The sequence below is a fragment of the Eptatretus burgeri genome, chromosome 17 (genome assembly GCF_056783735.1).
Source record: "Eptatretus burgeri isolate ZD-2024b chromosome 17, Ebu_testis_v1, whole genome shotgun sequence".
Taxonomy (NCBI): domain Eukaryota; kingdom Metazoa; phylum Chordata; class Myxini; order Myxiniformes; family Myxinidae; genus Eptatretus; species Eptatretus burgeri.
In genome coordinates this window covers 57,378,389-57,397,712 of record NC_140977.1, presented here as the reverse complement: position 1 = coordinate 57,397,712, position 19,324 = coordinate 57,378,389, and the positions used below count along the sequence as shown (strand labels likewise).

Genomic DNA, 19,324 nt, shown 5'->3' with positions numbered 1-19,324 from the left:
TCGATTCAATGAGACCTTGTTTGTTTGTTTCGCTGACGAGGCTCTCAGCCTATCCTGGTATGCCATGTACATTAAAAGGGAGGCACCGCTGAAAGGCATGTCCTTGTAATGTTGCAAGAGTTGATTTTTATGGAATGAACTTAACTCTATTAACGTGAAATCACCACTTTTTTTTTTTACATAATACTGTACTTGCTGGAAAATATATGCCTATTAACTTTTGAATGTGAACGCGTTTCATTTCCCTTTCTTGGTCTACAGGTCCATGGAGGGTGCAGATGCCGTAGAATCTGGTGAGGTTGATGAAGGCAAAGAGACAGGAGAATGGAGGGAAGTGGGAGAGAAGGGTGAGGCTTGTTTGGGAGAGGCTGACGACAAGGGAGATGGAGAATGTGTTGAAGGATCAACCATTGTCCGCCTCAGAGGGGAGTTAAGGAGTAAGGAGTTGAAACTGACGGATGTTCGACTCGAAGCACTTGGTTCTGCTCATCAACTTGATCAACTCCACCAGCTCATGTCCTCCATGCAGGTAGGAAAACTTGAAAAAACCAATGAGATCGCATTGTTAACCTGCAGCATAGCTCTCGTTGTAGACCATCGAAAAGTATCTCACATTATTGTTGGCCCTTTTTCCTTGCGAACAAAATGCGTCAAGTTGGTCGTCGTGTCCAATGCTGTACATGTGTTGCGCTGATTGTGGAACAATAATGTCTGCTGCGAATAACAGGTGACGCTGTTGCTGGTAACGCAAAAGTCTCAGGAGACAGGTTAGGCCAGTAATTTGGATTTGGGTGCAGAGACAACCGTCTACTCTTTGTGAAAGACTGTGGAATATTTAAGGTCTCCCAGCAGCAACCGAAGCTGACAAATGGGTCCCCAGCTGAATGTTCCATTTGAAGGATGGCACACTTATTGATGCAATTCCCCACCTGTGAAACACCAGGATGACAGTTTATATTATAATTGGGTTGGAAATCAAACCCAGATTAGACAGCTCAAAGGCAAGTTCGCTCCTCCTCCTTCATGTGCAGCACAAGGCTGCAGGTGGCATCACTGGCTGAGAACGCAGCTGTGCCCCTGATGCTATGCCCCGATTACCAGTACACTGGTACTCATTTTGCTGACCTTGGAAAGATGTTATGGTTAGAGTCAACCCCACATGGTGTTAATTCATTGGCAAACAGAGGGCTCAAACTCAGGATCCTAAGGTTCCAAGCCAATCGCCCTAACCGCTAAGCCAACACCAGGCTTGTAGGCAAGCTCACTCCAGTTGAACTGTCCTGTCGTCCTAAACAAACATCCTTTATGCATATATTAATCTTAACGTTTAAGATTTTATTACAAACTTAGCTGGAAAATTTCCTTTTTATTTTAGTTTTAAAATTGTACCAGTTAAACATAAACATCTGTCAGATCCGGTGTAATTCAACGGTTTATTTTTGTAGCTGTATGCACCACTTGGCTTACTGTCATAATGTGACTCTTTAATTTGGCTATCATGATGTTCTTGAGATTGGAAGGGTTTTTTTTTTCCTGATTTGTACCGATTTTTTAATGTCTGCCAAAACAAGTTTGCTTGTTGGGTGGTGTTTCCCATTTCTGTTTTTCACACTCTTGGGTGCTGTTTGCTAATTTCTTCCTTTGATGCTTGATGAAATCCTCCACTTTTGCACTTTGCTGTTACGTCTGTGCTGTACAATTTCTATTCCACCAGTCTTGCTTGTTTATTTGCTTGAATATCTGCTCCATTTTTGGGCCTGCGAACCCAAATACTAATTCATATTGTGAGTCAGAAGGATGGTCTAATAGTTGGGTCAAGTTACTGCTTCCTCTGAGAAGCTTGCTTAATGCAGTTTCTTCCCTGGAAATCTTCTGTGGCATGAAATCTGACATTTAATCAGCTTGTTGCTTTTATTATATTCCTATTTACATTCTGCATTTGCCATCTTCAGCTATTCTCACCGAGGCTCAGTATCCCACTCCTGACACCAATTCTTGCATTTCCCAAAACCTTTTCCAGAGTTAAATTGTGGGTTTGTATTAGCAAAAAGGATGTCATTCATTTACAATTTAACTTCAGGTTCCTTACAATAGTTTGAAGAGATTCCAACCTAAGCATGGCATTTGCTCGAGAAAGTGTCACTTTATATCCTCACAAACAAAAAACTTAAAAGGTAAAGAAGATGATTTTTTATTGGTACTCTTATTTGTACTTTCTATTCCTACCTTTGTGTTCGAACATGGTTAACTTAGACTCTTGTTATCACAAGGAAAACAAACCGATGATGATGATAACGTAGGGTGCAACATGTGTGCAAAAGCATAATGATAACAAGTCGGAGAAAGAGTCACTTTATATCCTCACAAACGAGAAACTTAAAAGGCAAAGAAGATGATTTTTCATTGGTACCTCTTATTTCTACTTTCTATTCCTACCTTTGTATGTCGAACATGGTTAACTTAGACTAGGGTTGGGCACACATCGACTTTTTCTCTGTTGTCCCATTGAAAGGAGTGTTTTTTATAGCCCTTTTTCACGCTGATCACGAATCCGTTGAACTTTTTGACAGAGGATGATGTCAGGTTGGTAAAATGCAAAAAATCAAAATGGCCACCAAATTTACCCACTTTTCAGGTAAAATTTGATAATTATGGCTTACTAGGGAATGTAATATTATTACATGCCCTAGTAAGCATGGACAATGAGTGATGATGTCTTATTAAGACATCATCCTAGGTCAAAAAGTTCAACGGATTCGTGATTAGCGTGAAATTTGGCCATAAAAAACACTCCTTTCAAAAAAGTATGGTTGTATGCCCAACCCTACTTAGACTGTTGTTATCACAAGGTAAACAAACTATGATGATGATGATATGATAACATTAGGGTACAACATGTGTGCAAAAGCATAATGATAACATAATGAGAAAAATAATATTATTTTGTAATGATGGTAGTCTGATGGTCAATGTTTGAATGATCACATTGTTGTTAACTTGCGTCCTTGACAAGTAGATGGAGATAGAGAGACTGAAGGTCGAGAATGATCGGTTGAAGGGTGATGCGGTGCAGACCAGCAGAATCAAGGGAACTGCTGGTGGCACCGGACGTGTGTTGGACAGCGTAGATGTTGTGGATGGGGCTGGAGTGACGGAAGGTGCAGACTCCAAAGGTATCTTTACCATTTCCTATAGAAATAAATCAATGTATTTACAGAGCAAAGAGTGTTTTAACAACTTAAAAAACAAAAACGAAATCAAACCACATTAAGATGTGCTGGGTGACAAACAAATTACACATTCCCATTTTGAATGATCGATCTTGATATTTGGCTACATCAATATCTCCTTCACTTTGTTCAACAGGTCAAGTGGGGAGAAGACGCACAGATCTGCAAGTGACTAACATCGTTTGTCTTAGGGTCATTATTGCTGGCTATGAAGATAAAGTGATGGTGAGTATACCTCAATGTACTTGACCCCATCACCCCGGATCTCCTCTCAATCCTTACAGTTAACTTTTATGAGTTTCGAACACTAGCCATCCACACTGTAGCCTTGTCTCCACTCACCTGCACATTTGTTCTGTGCTGAAATAGTGCCATCGGTGTTTATACTCACCTGTGTCATGCAGAAACCAGTAGTCATCGTTCCTTTGCAGCACATGGCTGCGGGTTAGCATCGGTTCTTTCAGGGGCATGGCGATGCAACTGATGTAGTGCCTTTGTAGGTTAAAGCAGGAATTTGGAATTTGTTGAGAGTGCCAGCGATAGCTCACCTACTCTTCACAGACAGAAGTTACTCGCTCAAGTCATGCTAAGGTTGCCATGTTTATGTTTCAAAAGTCATTGAGTGTACTTCTTGCCTCAGGTCACGTTCCCATGGTAGTTGTGTGGGCCGGGTATCAAAATATTTACCCAGACACTTCTCGTGACTATCGCAGACTGGAACGTGTGTTTGCTTTTTTTTTTCCATGATATTTCTCAATTATGTGCATTTCTCAAAAATCTATTTTTGATATTTCATACAAATTGCTCAATTGTGCTTTATTGGTAGTGTGGCTGCATCTATCCCTCCCTGAAGACAGCAGCCTCCTGAATGAACACTTTTTTTCTAGTTTGTAAAGAGACATGTGACTGCTTAACCAAAGACATGTGCACGTGTCAAAGGTGGACGGAGGTTATGTTTTCACCCTTGTTCGTTTGTCTGTTTGTTTGTCTAAGAGCAAGATATCTCAAAAGTTGTGGACGTATTCAGACAAAACTTGGTGGACAAGTTGGGTGTGTGACAAAGACTCATTGATCATATTTTGGCGAAAATCCAGATCCAGATACTAGAATTTTTACAATTGATTCTTCACCATTGAGAGATAAATGAGGGCCCACCATTGAGGGCCAAAAAGAATATGTAGCACGATATCTCAAAAAGTTGTGGACGAGTTATGAAAAAAGTAGGTGGATGAGTTGGTAAGGTGACACGAACAAGCCGATTATATTTTGGTTTAGGTCTCGATTCAGATCCGGTCTATCAGTGGGATACAAAACGTACACCGTTCGGCCTGATGGAGGTATGCACTCTACCGAGTGCTGTTATCGTTTGCAATGTGTTTCCCAGGAATTAGCAATCTTTCACATCCAAGGCATGCTTGTCTATCTCTCCAACAAATGCCTAATAAAGACAAATCATATATTCACCCCTCCCCAATATCCTCTCATATGCCCTACTTGTTTTCTTTCCCGTCAGCAATTGGGTTCTGTTTCTCTTCGCACTGAAGCCTCATGGGAAGCCTTAGATTCCATTCTTCGACTTCTTTTCAAGGTATGGACATCATAACTATCATCATAACTGTAATTATTGTACTTCCTTTTGTAATTGTAATTGTACCTCAGCGATTATTAATTAATATTAACAAATACGATCTGTATGTAAGTAAATAAGCAACTTCGAGTCACTTAGTGAGAGCATAATATCATCAGACTATAATATTCTCCAGGAGTACCTGATCCGCATCGACCCCACATCATGCCTGGGCCTTGGCTGGGAAAGTGTTACCGGCTACCAGCTCGGAATTGCCTTTCGCTGCCGCTCCCTACCATCACCTCCTCGGCTGCCAGCTTCATATGCCACAGCACAAGGTGCTCCAGTCCGTCTCATGCTTAAAGGCAAGTCATGGGCTGAAGATGGTTTTGTATAAATGGTCATGGGAATGAATGTTGATGGCCCAGTATAATGGGGGGAGGGGGGGAAGCCCATTAAGAGTGTTTGTTACTGTTTCGTAGAATGAAACTACAGCAACTGCACAGTTACAAGTTTTGAGAAGGAGGGTGGACAATGACTGAAGACATTGGGTGGATTTCAGCGAGAACGATTGAGGGGGTAGTTGTAGGTTGGAGGGAGTGAGTGGAGTAGTTATAGGTGGAGTGAATGAGTGGGAAGTTTTAGACTGGAGTGATGGAGTGGGTAGTTGTAGGCTGGAGTGAATGAGTTGGTAGTTATAGGCTGGAGTGAATTGGTAGGGAGTTATAGGTTGGAAGGTGTGAGTGGATAGTTATAGGTTGGTGTACATGAGTGGGTAGTTATAGACTCGTGTACATGAGTGGGTAGTTGTAGACTGGTGTGCATAAGTGGATAGTTATAGACTGGTCTACATGAGTGGGTAGTTATAGGCTGGAGTGCATGAGTGGGTAGTTATAGACTGGTGAACATGAGTGGGTAGGTATAGGCTGGTGTGCATGAGTGGGAAGTTATAGACTGGTATACATGAGTGGGTAGTTATAGACTGCAGTGCATGAGTCGGTAGTTATAGGCTGGTGAACATGAGTGGGTAGTTATAGACTGGTGTATACTGTACTGTACATGAGTGGGTAGTTGTAGACTGGTGTACATGAGTGGATAGTTATAGACTGGTATACATGAGTGGGTAGTTATAGGCTGGTGTGCATGAGTGGGTATTTATAGGCTGGTGTGCATGAGTGGGTATTTATAGGCTGGTGTGCATGAGTGGGTAGTTATAGGCTGGTGTGCATGAGTGGGTAGTTATAGGCTGGTGTGCATGAGTGGGTAGTTATAGGCTGGTGTGCATGAGTGGGTAGTTATAGGCTGGTGTACATGAGTGGGTTGTTATAGATTGGCATGGGTGAGTGGGTGGTTATAGACTGGAGTGCATGATTGGGTAGTGATAGGCTGGTGTACATGAATGGGTGGTTATAGGCTGGTATACATGAGTGGGTTGTTATACATTGGCATGGGTGAGTGGGTAGTTATAGACTGGAGTGCGTGAGTGGGTAGTTATAGACTGGAGTGCGTGATTGGGTAGTGATAGGCTGGAGTGCGTGATTGGGTAGTGATAGGCTGGAGTGCATGAGTGGGTGTTTTGATTGGCATGGGTGAGTGGGTCGTTCTAGACTGGAGTGCGTGATTGGGTGGTGATAGGCTGGTGTACATGAGTGGGGAGTTATAGACTGGTGTGCGTGATTGGGTAGTGATAGGCTGGTGTACATGAGTGGGTTGTTATACATTGGCACGGGTGAGTGGGTCGTTATAGACTGGAGTGCATGAGTGGGTAGTGATAGGCTGGTGTACATGAGTGGGTAGTTATAGGCTGGTGTGCATGAGTGGGTAGTTTTCGGCTGGTGTACACGAGTGGGTGGTTATAGGCTGGTGTACATGAGTGGGTTGTTATAGATTGGCATGGGTGAGTGGGTGGTTATAGACTGGAGTGTGTGATTGGGTAGTGATAGGCTGGTGTGCATGAGTGGGTAGTTTTCGGCTGGTGTACATGAGTGGGTGGTTATAGATTGGCATGGGTGAGTGGGTGGTTATAGACTGGAGTGTGTGATTGGGTAGTGATAGGCTGGTGTACATGAGTGGGTTGTTATACATTGGCATGGGTGAGTGGGTAGTTATAGACTGGAGTGCGTGAGTGGGTAGTTATAGACTGGAGTGCGTGATTGGGGAGTGATAGGCTGGAGTGCGTGATTGGGTAGTGATAGGCTGGAGTGCATGAGTGGGTGTTTTGATTGGCATGGGTGAGTGAGTCGTTCTAGACTGGAGTGCGTGATTGGGTGGTGATAGGCTGGTGTACATGAGTGGGGAGTTATAGAATGGTGTGCGTGATTGGGTAGTGATAGGCTGGTGTACATGAGTGGGTTGTTATACATTGGCACGGGTGAGTGGGTCGTTATAGACTGGAGTGCATGAGTGGGTCGTGATAGGCTTGTGTACATGAGTGAGTAGTTATGGACTGGTGTGCATGATTGGGTAGTGATAGGCTAGTGTAGATGAGTGGGTTGTTATAGATTGGCATGGGTGAGTGGGTAGTTATAGACTGGAGTGCGTGATTGGGTAGTGATAGGCTGGTGTACATGAGTGAGTTGTTATAGGCTGGTGTGCATGAGTGGGTCGTTTTCGGCTGGTGTACATGAGTGGGTGGTTATAGGCTGGTGTACCTGAGTGGGTAGTTATAGACTGGTGTGCGTGATTGGGTAGTTTTCGGCTGGTGTACATGAGTGGGTGGTTATAGGCTGGTGTACATGAGTGGGTTGTTATAGATTGGCATGGGTGAGTGGGTGGTTATAGACTGGAGTGTGTGATTGGGTAGTGATAGGCTGGTGTACATGAGTGGTTTGTTATACATTGGCATGGGTGAGTGGGTAGTTATAGACTGGAGTGCGTGAGTGGGTAGTTATAGACTGGAGTGCGTGATTGGGTAGTGATAGGCTGGAGTGCGTGATTGGGTAGTGATAGGCTGGAGTGCATGAGTGGGTGTTTTGATTGGCATGGGTGAGTGGGTCGTTCTAGACTGGAGTGCGTGATTGGGTGGTGATAGGCTGGTGTACATGAGTGGGGAGTTATAGAATGGTGTGCGTGATTGGGTAGTGATAGGCTGGTGTACATGAGTGGGTTGTTATACATTGGCACGGGTGAGTGGGTCGTTATAGACTGGAGTGCATGAGTGGGTCGTGATAGGCTTGTGTACATGAGTGAGTAGTTATGGACTGGTGTGCATGATTGGGTAGTGATAGGCTAGTGTAGATGAGTGGGTTGTTATAGATTGGCATGGGTGAGTGGGTAGTTATAGACTGGAGTGCCTGATTGGGTAGTGATAGGCTGGTGTACATGAGTGAGTTGTTATAGGCTGGTGTGCATGAGTGGGTCGTTTTCGGCTGGTGTACATGAGTGGGTGGTTATAGGCTGGTGTACCTGAGTGGGTAGTTATAGACTGGTGTGCGTGATTGGGTAGTTTTCGGCTGGTGTACATGAGTGGGTGGTTATAGGCTGGTGTACCTGAGTGGGTAGTTATAGACTGGTGTGCGTGATTGGGTAGTGATAGGCTGGTGTACATGAGTGAGTTGTTATAGGCTGGTGTGCATGAGTGGGTAGTTATAGACTGGTGTGCGTGATTGGGTAGTGATAGGCTGGTGTACATGAGTGAGTTGTTATAGGCTGGTGTACATGAGTAGGTTGTTAGAGATTGGTATGGGTGAGTGGGTGGTTATAGACTGGAGTGTGTGATTGGGTAGTGATAGGCTGGTGTACATGAGTGGGTGGTTATAGACTGGAGTGCATGAGTGGGTGGTTATAGGCTGGTGTACATGAGTGGGTGGTTATAAACTGGAGTGCATGAGTGGGTTGTTATAGATTGGCATGGGTGAGTGGGTGGTTATAGACTGGAGTGCATGAGTGGGTAGTTATAGACTGGAGTGCATGAGTGGGTAGTTATAGGCTGGTGTGCATGAGTGGGTAGTTATAGGCTGGTGTGCATGAGTGGGTAGTTATAGACTGGTGTGCGTGATTGGGTAGTGATAGGCTGGTGTACATGAGTGAGTTGTTATAGGCTGGTGTACATGAGTGGGTTGTTAGAGATTGGTATGGGTGAGTGGGTGGTTATAGACTGGAGTGTGTGATTGGGTAGTGATAGGCTGGTGTACATGAGTGGGTGGTTATAGACTGGAGTGCATGAGTGGGTGGTTATAGGCTGGTGTACATGAGTGGGTGGTTATAAACTGGAGTGCATGAGTGGGTTGTTATAGATTGGCATGGGTGAGTGGGTGGTTATAGACTGGAGTGCATGAGTGGGTAGTTATAGACTGGAGTGCATGAGTGGGTAGTTATAGGCTGGTGTGCATGAGTGGGCAGTTATAGGCTGGTGTGCATAAGTGGGTAGTTATACATTGGCACGGGTGAGTGGGTTGTTATCGACTGGAGTGCGTGATTGGGTGGTGATAGGCTGGTGTGCATGAGTGGGTTGTTATAGATTGGCATGGGTAAGTGGGTCATTATAGACTGGAGTGCATGAGTGGGTAGTTATAGACTGGTGTGCGTGATTGGGTAGTGATAGGCTGGTGTACATGAGTGGGTGGTTATAGACTGGAGTGCATGAGTGGGTAGTCATAGGCTGGTATACATGAGTGGGTTGTTATACATTGGCACGGGTGAGTGGGTAGTTATAGACTGGAGTGCATGAGTGAGTAGTTATTAGCTGGTGTGCATGAGTGGGTGGTTATAGACTGGAGTGCGTGATTGGGTAGTGATAGGTTGGTGTACATGAGTGGGTGGTTATAGGTTGGCATGGGTGAGTGGGTAGTTAAAGACTGGAGTGCATGAGTGGGTTGTTATAGGCTGGTACTAGTGAATGGGTAGTTAAGCCTGTGCAGGCGAAGTTAAGTTAAGTTAAGCCTGTGCACCCAGTGCTGGCAAAGCGAAAAGCACGGTTAAGCAATTGGTCCATGTCCGTCCGACAGCCTGTCTCGAAACTTTGCTTTCCGATTGACGAACAACCTGATTTCAATCAAATACTATATTTTGAACACAAATTGGAACAAGAATCAGACAACAAACCTTTAGTTTATCAGAACTATGGCTCTGAATTAGTCCTGATCTCACATGCACAGAGGGAAGTGAGATGATATTTTTACTCGTCTGTATGTCTGACAGTCAAACAAAATTGAAAATCATTCCAAACAGGAAACTTATTGTTTTGAAGGATGTCATAATGGACACAAACAACAGGCATGAATAACTATTGTAACGTTTTATATCAGGTGACATAATAGACACTGCATCAAGGGCCATAAATTCTTGAATGAATTATTCCGGAATCCATTCTCCAGTTAATCTAAATTTAATTTTATACTTTAACACTGCAGAACACGAATCACCTTTTTGGCACTTGTAAAACCCCTTCCGTTTCGCAGTACTTGGACGTGTTAAATAACGGTGATGTACAAGACGGTTTCAACGGTGCTAAACTTCCAGAATATTTTTACCGATCTGTAAAATCATCATTTTATTTAAATTGGAGTATATACTTGAAACACTGTGTGGGGTACCGTGTTCTATGAATTCTCTAGTTATAACCGGAGTGATAGTTAAACACTGGGCTGAGTTAGCGGGAAGCTTCGGGCTGGAGGAAGTGAGTGATTTAGTAAAGGTTAGCATGAGGAGGTAGTTACAGGTTAAAGTGAGTGATTAGTTCAAGACTGGCGTGAGTGAGTAGTTACAGGCTCGAGATGTAAGGTGGTACTCTATATTTTCCAAAGACCTTTTATTCTTCTCACCTGTACTTTCCTCCCTCCAGGACCCGCAGAAGGCTGTGTCGACTCCCTGGCTCTATTGTTGCTCTCTCCAAAGCCATGTCTCCTGCGTTCTCTCTCACTGTTATCCCTTCATCGGCACTTTGTACTGTCAGGCCCCCCTGACTCACAAAAAACCCGCTTTGCCCTCGGACTCGCCTGGCATTTGGCAAACGTGCACGAAACAACGGAGGACATGGAGGAAGAAGAGGACTCAGCAGGTGCTGAACCTGTAGTTTTAATCAAACTGAAGGAGCTGACACTGCAGGTGGGTTTTAGGGTTTTACTCGTCTTCCAGATTTGTGCATTGATTGTGGTTTTGACTCCACAAAACTGTATAAGGATCGAGGTGGCGGTATTTTGTTGGTACTTATCTCAGCCATGTTTTAGGCTATGCAATGGGCCATCAGTCCACTTTTTTTAGGTGATGGGGTACCAGCGCCTCAACCTGTGGTGTGAACTTGGTAGAGCTACCTCGGGTAGGAATTTTCAATTTGTCCAGCATGCTGGGGATCGATTCTGCTCTTCGTTCAGTCATCGTGGGATCTTTAATGTCCATCGGCAATCTATGCCAGTGGACGGACTCCTGGCTTAACGTCACATCTGACAGAAGATGCACTTTTTGACACAACGCCCAGTCTGTGAAGCACCGAGTTGTTTATTGTCGGTTCAGAAAATGAACCAAGCCAAACCTCAAAGGCAAGAGCGCTTCCTTTATCCCATCCTTTTGGATTAATAGAGGCGATTCCTGGACATGTTAAAAAAAAATCTCATATAATGCTGATGGTTCATCCGGACATTCTTTACAGCTCACTTTGTATTTCCTTTTGTTTTGTCATTTCACCAATGACTCGAATCTCTAACCGTAACTGTCTTTGATACTTTAAAAAGGAGCCATGCACGTGTCTGTCCATCCGTGCATGCATCCGGGTTCCACCCATTGTTTGGACAGTTCGCCGAACTCCACCAACAGTTTCTATATGACGGCCGCCATCTCGGTGCTTACGACTATGTGAAGTCAAAGACATCTTTGAAGCTGTCAAATTCACACTCACCATGCCATCCCTACAAGTTTTCCCTTCAGTGTAAAATGAACAAAGCAACAGTTAAAAGGATTTTGAGCAGTTAGGCCTCATGGGCCTTGTGAAGATAAGCCTCAGTGATCAAGGCAGCATTCTGTTGTTTATCCACTGCCCAAATAACTGCGGCATTCCCTCAAGTAGCACATCTACAGTGGAGGTTACGCAGGTCCTCGCTATTATTTTCTCTTAAAATTTTGAGTTCAACGGGAGATTGTAACGGGTTTCTGTAAAGTCAGTGATTGCATGATCGGGGAACGGAAAGTGTGAAATATTCTGCTGTTTCGATGTGAGAATGCTCATTTCCTTTTGTTAGTGGGAGGAGCGTGAGGGGAAGGAAGGAAGGGGGGAGAGCGGAGAGTAAAGATGGGAGATTTGGAAGGGGGAGGTTGAGGCTTTGGGGGGGAGGGTTGAGGACTTTTGGTAGTGGGTGGGGTGAGTTGATTTGTGGTGGTGTAGGAGGGGGAGTGGGGAGGGGTTTGAAGGCTTGAAGTGGGGAGAGGATTGATGCCTTCAGGTTGGGAGAGGAAGGGTGAGGGCTTGAGGTTGGAGGAGGGGGAGGAGAGCAAAGATGGAACAGAGAGGCTTTGGTGAGGGGGACTTTTGGTGGAAGTTGTGGGTTGAGGAGTTGTTGGAATTGCATTGTACGTTTACTCACACTAAAAGTGTTATTGGCCACAGGTGTGTGTGTGTGTGTGTGTGTGTGTGTGTGTGTGTGTGTGTGTGTGTGTGTGTGTGTGTGTGTGTGTGTGTGTGTGTGTGTGTGTGTGTGTGTGTGTGTCACTATTGGGGAGTGACCCAGTCACCCTATAGGTCGTGTGCTTACAAGTCTGCCAAAACCAATCCAAATGCTTTCCTTTATCAGGAGAGCAATGAGAGGGTGAGGGAAGCGCTTAATGACCACCGGGTCCAGGTTCTCATGCTGGATGACCTTCACGTGATCTCGGACCCCCTGGCTCTCCTTAGTCCACTGCATTCCAACGCCATCAGGTGAACTCCAGCATGTGCAGGTTCCTCATATGGATAAAGCATACAGAGGGTTTTGTACGTGCGTGTGCCGTCGATCGAGTTCTGGAGAATGAATACACCTCTATGTTATAAATACAACTCGCGTCTCCTGGAGCTGAATGTACATTGTACCAAAGCCCTTTACAAATGACTTGTAGGAATGCTTCTAATTGTAGTCTGGCAGGACGGCTTTTTCGGAAGTGTGCTTGACATTGAGTTTTCCATTTCACTGCATGTCTTAGAATAAGTTAAGCGATTGTTCACCAGTGTCCTCCTGAACTTCCCTGCTTGGGATTATCAGTATAATTAGCACATCCTGCAGGAAGCGGGAGGACTGTGGTTGGGCCGAGCGTCTCCCTCCATGACTACGTAGTGTTTCTTTTGTAATCCACATGCAGAGTTTGTGGTGTATGTTGTTGCCTTACGATTTACGATGACTTCTTTCTGATGTTCTGCTGCAGACCATACATCATTGCCACGATGGAACACGTCGGCTCTTCTGGACCTGACATCACGTCTCTGCCTGGTTTTGGGTCAGAATAAAGCATCACAAGAAAAAGCAACCCCTCTTTTTATTATTCACAATACCTTACTCGACACCGAACAATGATACTTATCTTACTACTTATTGGGTTGAAGCCCAACACCATTCTGTCGTTGGTGTTAAGGCCCATCTATTCTGGATCTCTTTGAGAGTTGAGGGTTCACTGGAGATATTATTTCTGCATACAGCAAGTAGTGGAATTTCCACTCGATACATACTATAAGTTTAATTTGAGAGGGTAATTTAATTTATATAGCCATTTATCATTTTGATGAATCTATAAACCCCTGAAGAGTAGTCAGCTGTCAGAAAATCCTAATGTATACCACGTTTAGCAAACCCTCTTACTACATCACGTTTTGTTTTTAAAATTCAAGTTTTATTTTGAAATGATTGGATTCATTTTTCAGACCTTATTGACTAAGCCACTTGCATTTGTTGCTGCTTCCCTAATTTGTACTCCTCTCTTTCCTCTTCCTCTGCAGGCTCCTTCATCTCTCTCCCCACTCGGAGCCCATTAAGGGACTGTTGGGCCGCAATCTACGTCAGGCACTGATACAGGCTGGTGACTGGGGTCCAGAGGCTCAGGAGGTATCGGGTAGCCAGGAGGGAGTGGGTCGCTCAGCTGCGTTGGCTCCCATGGCGAGGGTAGTGGATTGGCTGCCCAGGCTGTGGCGGCAACTCAACAGGCAACTAGAGACGAGAGGGGAAGATGGCGGCCACTTTGGTATGCAGTTCATTCCTAATAGCCATCTTTGTGCATCCTTCATGAAATTAATGAGTGGGACTGTGTGTGTGTGTGTGTGTGTGTGTGTGTGTGTGTGTGTGTGTGTGTGTGTGTGTGTGTGTGTGTGCGTGTGTGTGTGTGCGTGTGCGTAAGGCCTGGGCGAGAATGGAAAAACCTATATCACAATAATGGTCCTGATTATCACGATTATCACAATAATATAATGCAATTATCGCCTTGAGAAGCATGTAGCATACAATAATATCTCAATAAGAACAAACTGAATAACCATTGCGTTACGTGTGCATTCGTACTCTTTATTTCATAATTCTGTTGCAATTTGTTTAAAGTCAAACCTCATTTTGAATGGATGAAATTGCTTGTTCCATTTGCCGAGCGACTGGACAAGCAGTTTGCAAAGCGGTTGATACAGGACGTCTGGCTTGGCAGGCTTGGCATAGCAAGCTGCTTGCTTATGGAACACACCTCAGGTTCAAACTTCATAACCTGTGTGGCTTTTGCAAATGTTCAACCAATGCTTTTTTTTAATTGGGACGTTTGTATAACCATATATTGTCATGTGGACGTCGATCAACATCGACGCTGGATAGACTGAAATAGAGTATCCGTTAATACGGAATTCCTCAGTGCCAGGACCTTTCGTCCTGAGGGATGGTCAAAGCGGTCTTTTAATTTGCACTGCGTTCAATTTAACTTTACTTTACCATTCCCCCAAGGTTGTCTAAATGAGCAAAAACGACGGCAAACCCACACGGCAAGTAGATGGCTGAAACGCACTCTTTTAAAGGATCTATTTTTGGAATGAAACCACATAACAGGGAAGAGGGTTGACAAGACGCTATAATAATGGAACAAACCAAGCGAGTCAAAAGACACTAAAAAGGAGAATGGGATATGCAAACTTGTACACAATGAGGAGAACTAAAAGGTCAAATCCTAACCCACTCGGCACCACAGATAACACTTTCACAACACAACAACAAGAAAAAAGAGCAATCAGAGATTGCAGACCCTCGCCAGGACTTCTTTTGAGTGGTGTATTTTTTATAAGTTTGAGGGTAAATCTAATATGGCTGCCAAACCATGTGACCTATGATATCGTATGTGTGAACCTTTTGTTCCTCATGGAAAGTCGGTCTTACATGTAAAGTTTCGCCTCAATTAGTTCAGCCACTTCAGAGAAGAAGATTTTTGAAGGTTTTTAAATTAAAAAAAAACAATATGGCTGCTGAATCATGTGACCGATAATGTCATTAATTTTTTTTTTCTGTTGACAATTTTTTCCCAGGATGACCGTCAAAAATTTTCATACTGATCGGTTGTGGCGTTCTACATATGCAATTATGACGTTATAATGAGGGCCCCTATGACATCATAAAAAATCACACTTATTCCCCATTAAGATTACTTGCTCGATGCCAAGTTTCAATTTTTCCCTTCGTGCGGTTTCAGAGATAGAGATCCAAAGTTTTTCCAACATGTCTGCCACACCACGTGACCCATGATGGCATAATTATCATTAAAACATTCTACACGAGTAGTCGCACCAATGGTGAAAATTTCGTCTCAATCCGACAAGCGGTTGCAGAGAAAAACACAAAAGTTCTGTGCGGACAAACAGATAGACAAACAAACGGACCCAAAGCTGCATGCATGCCCGATACATCTTGGAGAATATGCATTCCATATATACTAGCTGTGGACAAAAAAAATGGAAACACCTGGGTAAATGAGGGACACGAATTATATTGAAAGCAATGGTTTCCACACAGGTGTGGCCCATGTGTTAATTAAGCAAATAACATCCCAGCACGCTTAGGGTCATGTATATACTTGCTGCACAGGCCTGGTTGCCTATTATTTTGGCTCACTTGGCTACAAGAGGAGACCTCAATGATTTTAAAAGATGGTGATTGTTGGGGCCAGTTTGGCAAGAGCTTCGGTGACAGACAGGTTCATTTGCTGATGTTTCATAAGTATCTAAGGTGATGGTGGAATGGAACTCTGAGGGAAAGACATCATCAGGAACATCAAAGGGCAACAGTGTGCGGAAGCACCTACTCCAGGATCATGATATCCATGCACGCATTTGAAGTGCAAGGCAAAGCAGGTGAGTAACTGCAGATCTCAGTTGACTGTAAATTTCATCCTGGGGCATGAGCAGCCAGTTTCATGAAATAAAGTCCACCGCGAACTCCACAGAGCAGGATAGCACAGTCGGGTTGCTCGACACAAACCGCTCATGACACCTGGCAATGCACGTTTGCGAGTCCAATGCTGCAAAGAGCATCGGCAGTAGACTACCGAGCAGTGGAGAAATGTGATTATGGTCAGATGAATCATCCTTCACCATGTTCTTGACAAACGGACAAGTGAAGGTGTCGTGCAAACCAAAAGAACTCTACAACCCTGATTGTTTGGTTCCAACAGTGAAAGGTTCTGATGGTTCTGTAATGTTGTGGGGTGAATTTTCCTGCCATGGGTTGGGTGCAGTCATTCCATGAGAAGGCAAGGTCAATGCCATTCGCTACTTAATGGTACAGGAGTAATCATCTTCACCCCGTGTTGCGGCATTTATTTCCTGCCAGGAGAGGTGTCCTCCAGGATGGCAATGCCCCCATCCACCGAGCATGTATGGTTGCCCAATGGTTTGATGAGCACGACTTGATGTTATCCATATGTCATGGATAGCACGACTCAGTCACCAGATTTGAACCAAATCGAGCATTTATAGAATATTCTGGAACCACACCTGAGACGGTGTTTTCCACCTCCATCAAACAGGTGTGAGTTGATTGACTTTCTCGTGGAAGAATCGTGCCGTATCCCTCTTGCAGAATTTTAGACGCTGGTGGACTATATGCCACGGTGAATACAGATCATGCTGACCGCACTTGGTGGCCCAACGCTCTATTCAGCGACTTTACATTGGTGTTTCCATTTTTTTTTGTCCACCACCTGTATATCACCTGTTTATTTTATAGTGCTTCATTTAATACGGGTATATCTTTTGAGAGAAACTAAACGCTAATCACTTTGGTGATTATCTTGCCAATATACCATCAATATATGGGTTCAAGGTGCCCTTTACCAACTGCGTATGCACAGTAGTTATCAAGATAAATAATTAATTTACATTATCGTTATCGCAACTGGAAAACACGATTATCGCCCATGCCCAGAGTGAGTGAGTGAGTGTGTGTGTGTGTGTGTGTGTGTGTGTGTGTGTGTGTGTGTGTGTGTGTGTGTGTGTGTGTGTGTGTGTGTGTGTGTGTGTGTGTGTGTGTGTGTGTGTGTGTGTGTGCGCGTGCGCGTGCGTGCGTGTGCGCACGCGCAGCAACAGAATAAGAGCTGTATTGTATTACGATGTTTGTTCTTTACAGGGTTGGGTATTTTCATTGGATGTCCAATGGATATTTCAGCCTCGTATAAATGGTTCCTGGACATTTGGTTGAACCAACTTCTCCCACATTTACAGGTATTTGGTTTTTTCTTCTCATTTACAACTTTGACCATCTTGCCTTTTGGACAAATCTCCTCTTCCTTTCTTTATTTATAAAATGTTTCATTTTCTGCCAACCTTTCCATTTTATCTTCCTCTCATTTTTTGTTTTATCCATGACGTCACCCTGGTCTCCATGTTAATAAATCTCCTCTCTCCTCCATGTCCTCCTGCAGAGTGGTGACTCTCTGTTTCAATGGATTGTGGACAGCCAGCCTTGGGCTGGACCCTTGCCTCTATCACCTACACTGGCCTCCAAATCCAAGCCAGATCCCCTGGTAATCTTTTCATAAGCAACCATCACTACCAAGCAGGTGGCCATACGGTTTCATCCAGGGAACATTTATTTATTATGTATGCATGGAAGAGTGTGGGGGGGGGGAGTTAGGGAAATAAAAATTGATAAAAGGAGGAGAAGGGCATGAGTATAGGTAAGAGAAGGGAGAGTTGGTGACTTGAGGAAGGGGAAAGGAGGTTGAATGAAGAGGAGTTTCGAAAAGACATGTATAGGGCATGCAGGTCGGGAGAAGACAAAATTCCACCATTTGGCATTCTTAATAAAAATATAACAAACAACACACTTGATCCACGATTACAACAATCTCCTGATGGCAGAAAAGTTACCTTCTACTTTCCCCGAAGCTGTTTTGATGGAAAATGGGTATCAGTGATGAGTCGATAATTATTCTGCTGAATATAGAAATTGAGCAGTTTCCACCCATTCCAAGGACTAAATATCATGAACATCATGTTCTGTATGAGATGATGCAACCGTGGTGGAGGGTGGGACTGTTCACCAGAGTAGGTCTCTTTGTACGTAGCCGGTCCAAGGCGGTGATCTACTAAGTCACGGTGATGGTTCCAATTTACCGTTGGAGGCTGCTCAAGCAGTTTAGCAAAATAACAACGTGGCCACGTAAGTGGTGAGGAGTACCTAGGTGGATCATCATGGACGATCCTCATGCTCACTGATGTCCATAATATGACCACCAATTTGACCGCTGACAAAAAAGGTAAATAAGAGAAAAAGACGTCAAATACTCACAAATATTAAAATGGAGCACGAACAAAGTGGTTCCCTGCAATGGACCCTCGGTCAAGCATTCCTCTTATGATGTAATTGCCGTTGTTGACGTAAACACTGCCATTACTTTCATTGGTATTCCGAATTGTACCAGTCGGGTTGACTTGATCACAGGCCCGTGCTTGTTCACAGGTGGCGATGTTAAAACAACTACAGGCCAGCACGGCGGGAGATGGAAACGAAAACCTTTCCGTACAGTCGACCATCTAGACTTTTGTTCCTCCTCTCTCTCAGAACAAGGCCTCTGGGTTTTATATATCTCATGTTATCTTTCTCTGTTTCCAGCACTTTTCCAATCATGTTCTCCTTTTCCTCCATCTCCCAATGTCTTCCTGACTATTCAATGCCGGTGGTGCTAATACTTTGGGTTTAATCCCAAAACGGTCATCATTTCTATTCCTCACCCCCGCCACTCCCTTCTTTATACTTAGTTCCTCCTTTATCACTCTTCTACCCCTCACAACAATCATCATGATAATAATAACGATGATGATAATAGTTGTTATTATTCCTGCAATGAGGAGTATCTTTGAACTCAGATTTGCCCGGTTTTACGGTTTCTTACTGTTATAAACCAAAATAGGGTTTGCATTACAGCAGTAACCTTTGCGGGGGTTGTAATCAAAGGGGGGAAAAAAGAAAAAAACTTTGCGTACAAGCCAAGAGGATTGTGCATTTATTTTTCATTATTGATCAACATTTAATCCTTTCATTAATAACAAACACAATTTGTGTGCAAAATGGCGGGGGGGGGGGGGAAATCAACACAGAAGCACCTTGGTAAG

General features: G+C 44.0%; 1 protein-coding gene across 5 annotated transcripts in view; it reads left to right on the top strand.

The window, feature by feature from the left end:
• The window catches only part of LOC147010209 (neuron navigator 2-like), a 74,949-nt gene extending 55,649 nt beyond the window's left edge, over positions 1-19,300 (top strand). For all 5 annotated transcript variants that reach the window (XM_085860754.1, XM_085860753.1, XM_085860756.1 and 2 more), the window contains 12 exons: positions 262-529; positions 3,017-3,173; positions 3,367-3,455; positions 4,744-4,818; positions 4,994-5,162; positions 10,580-10,842; positions 12,519-12,643; positions 13,123-13,194; positions 13,691-13,932; positions 17,337-17,431; positions 17,632-17,733; positions 18,672-19,300. In XM_085860754.1, the coding sequence (XP_085716880.1) occupies positions 262-529; positions 3,017-3,173; positions 3,367-3,455; positions 4,744-4,818; positions 4,994-5,162; positions 10,580-10,842; positions 12,519-12,643; positions 13,123-13,194; positions 13,691-13,932; positions 17,337-17,431; positions 17,632-17,733; positions 18,672-18,749 (1,735 nt within the window). In that variant the 3' untranslated portion in view covers positions 18,750-19,300. The remainder of the gene's footprint in view (positions 1-261; positions 530-3,016; positions 3,174-3,366; positions 3,456-4,743; positions 4,819-4,993; positions 5,163-10,579; positions 10,843-12,518; positions 12,644-13,122; positions 13,195-13,690; positions 13,933-17,336; positions 17,432-17,631; positions 17,734-18,671) is intronic.
• The last annotated feature ends 24 nt before the right edge of the window (positions 19,301-19,324 follow it).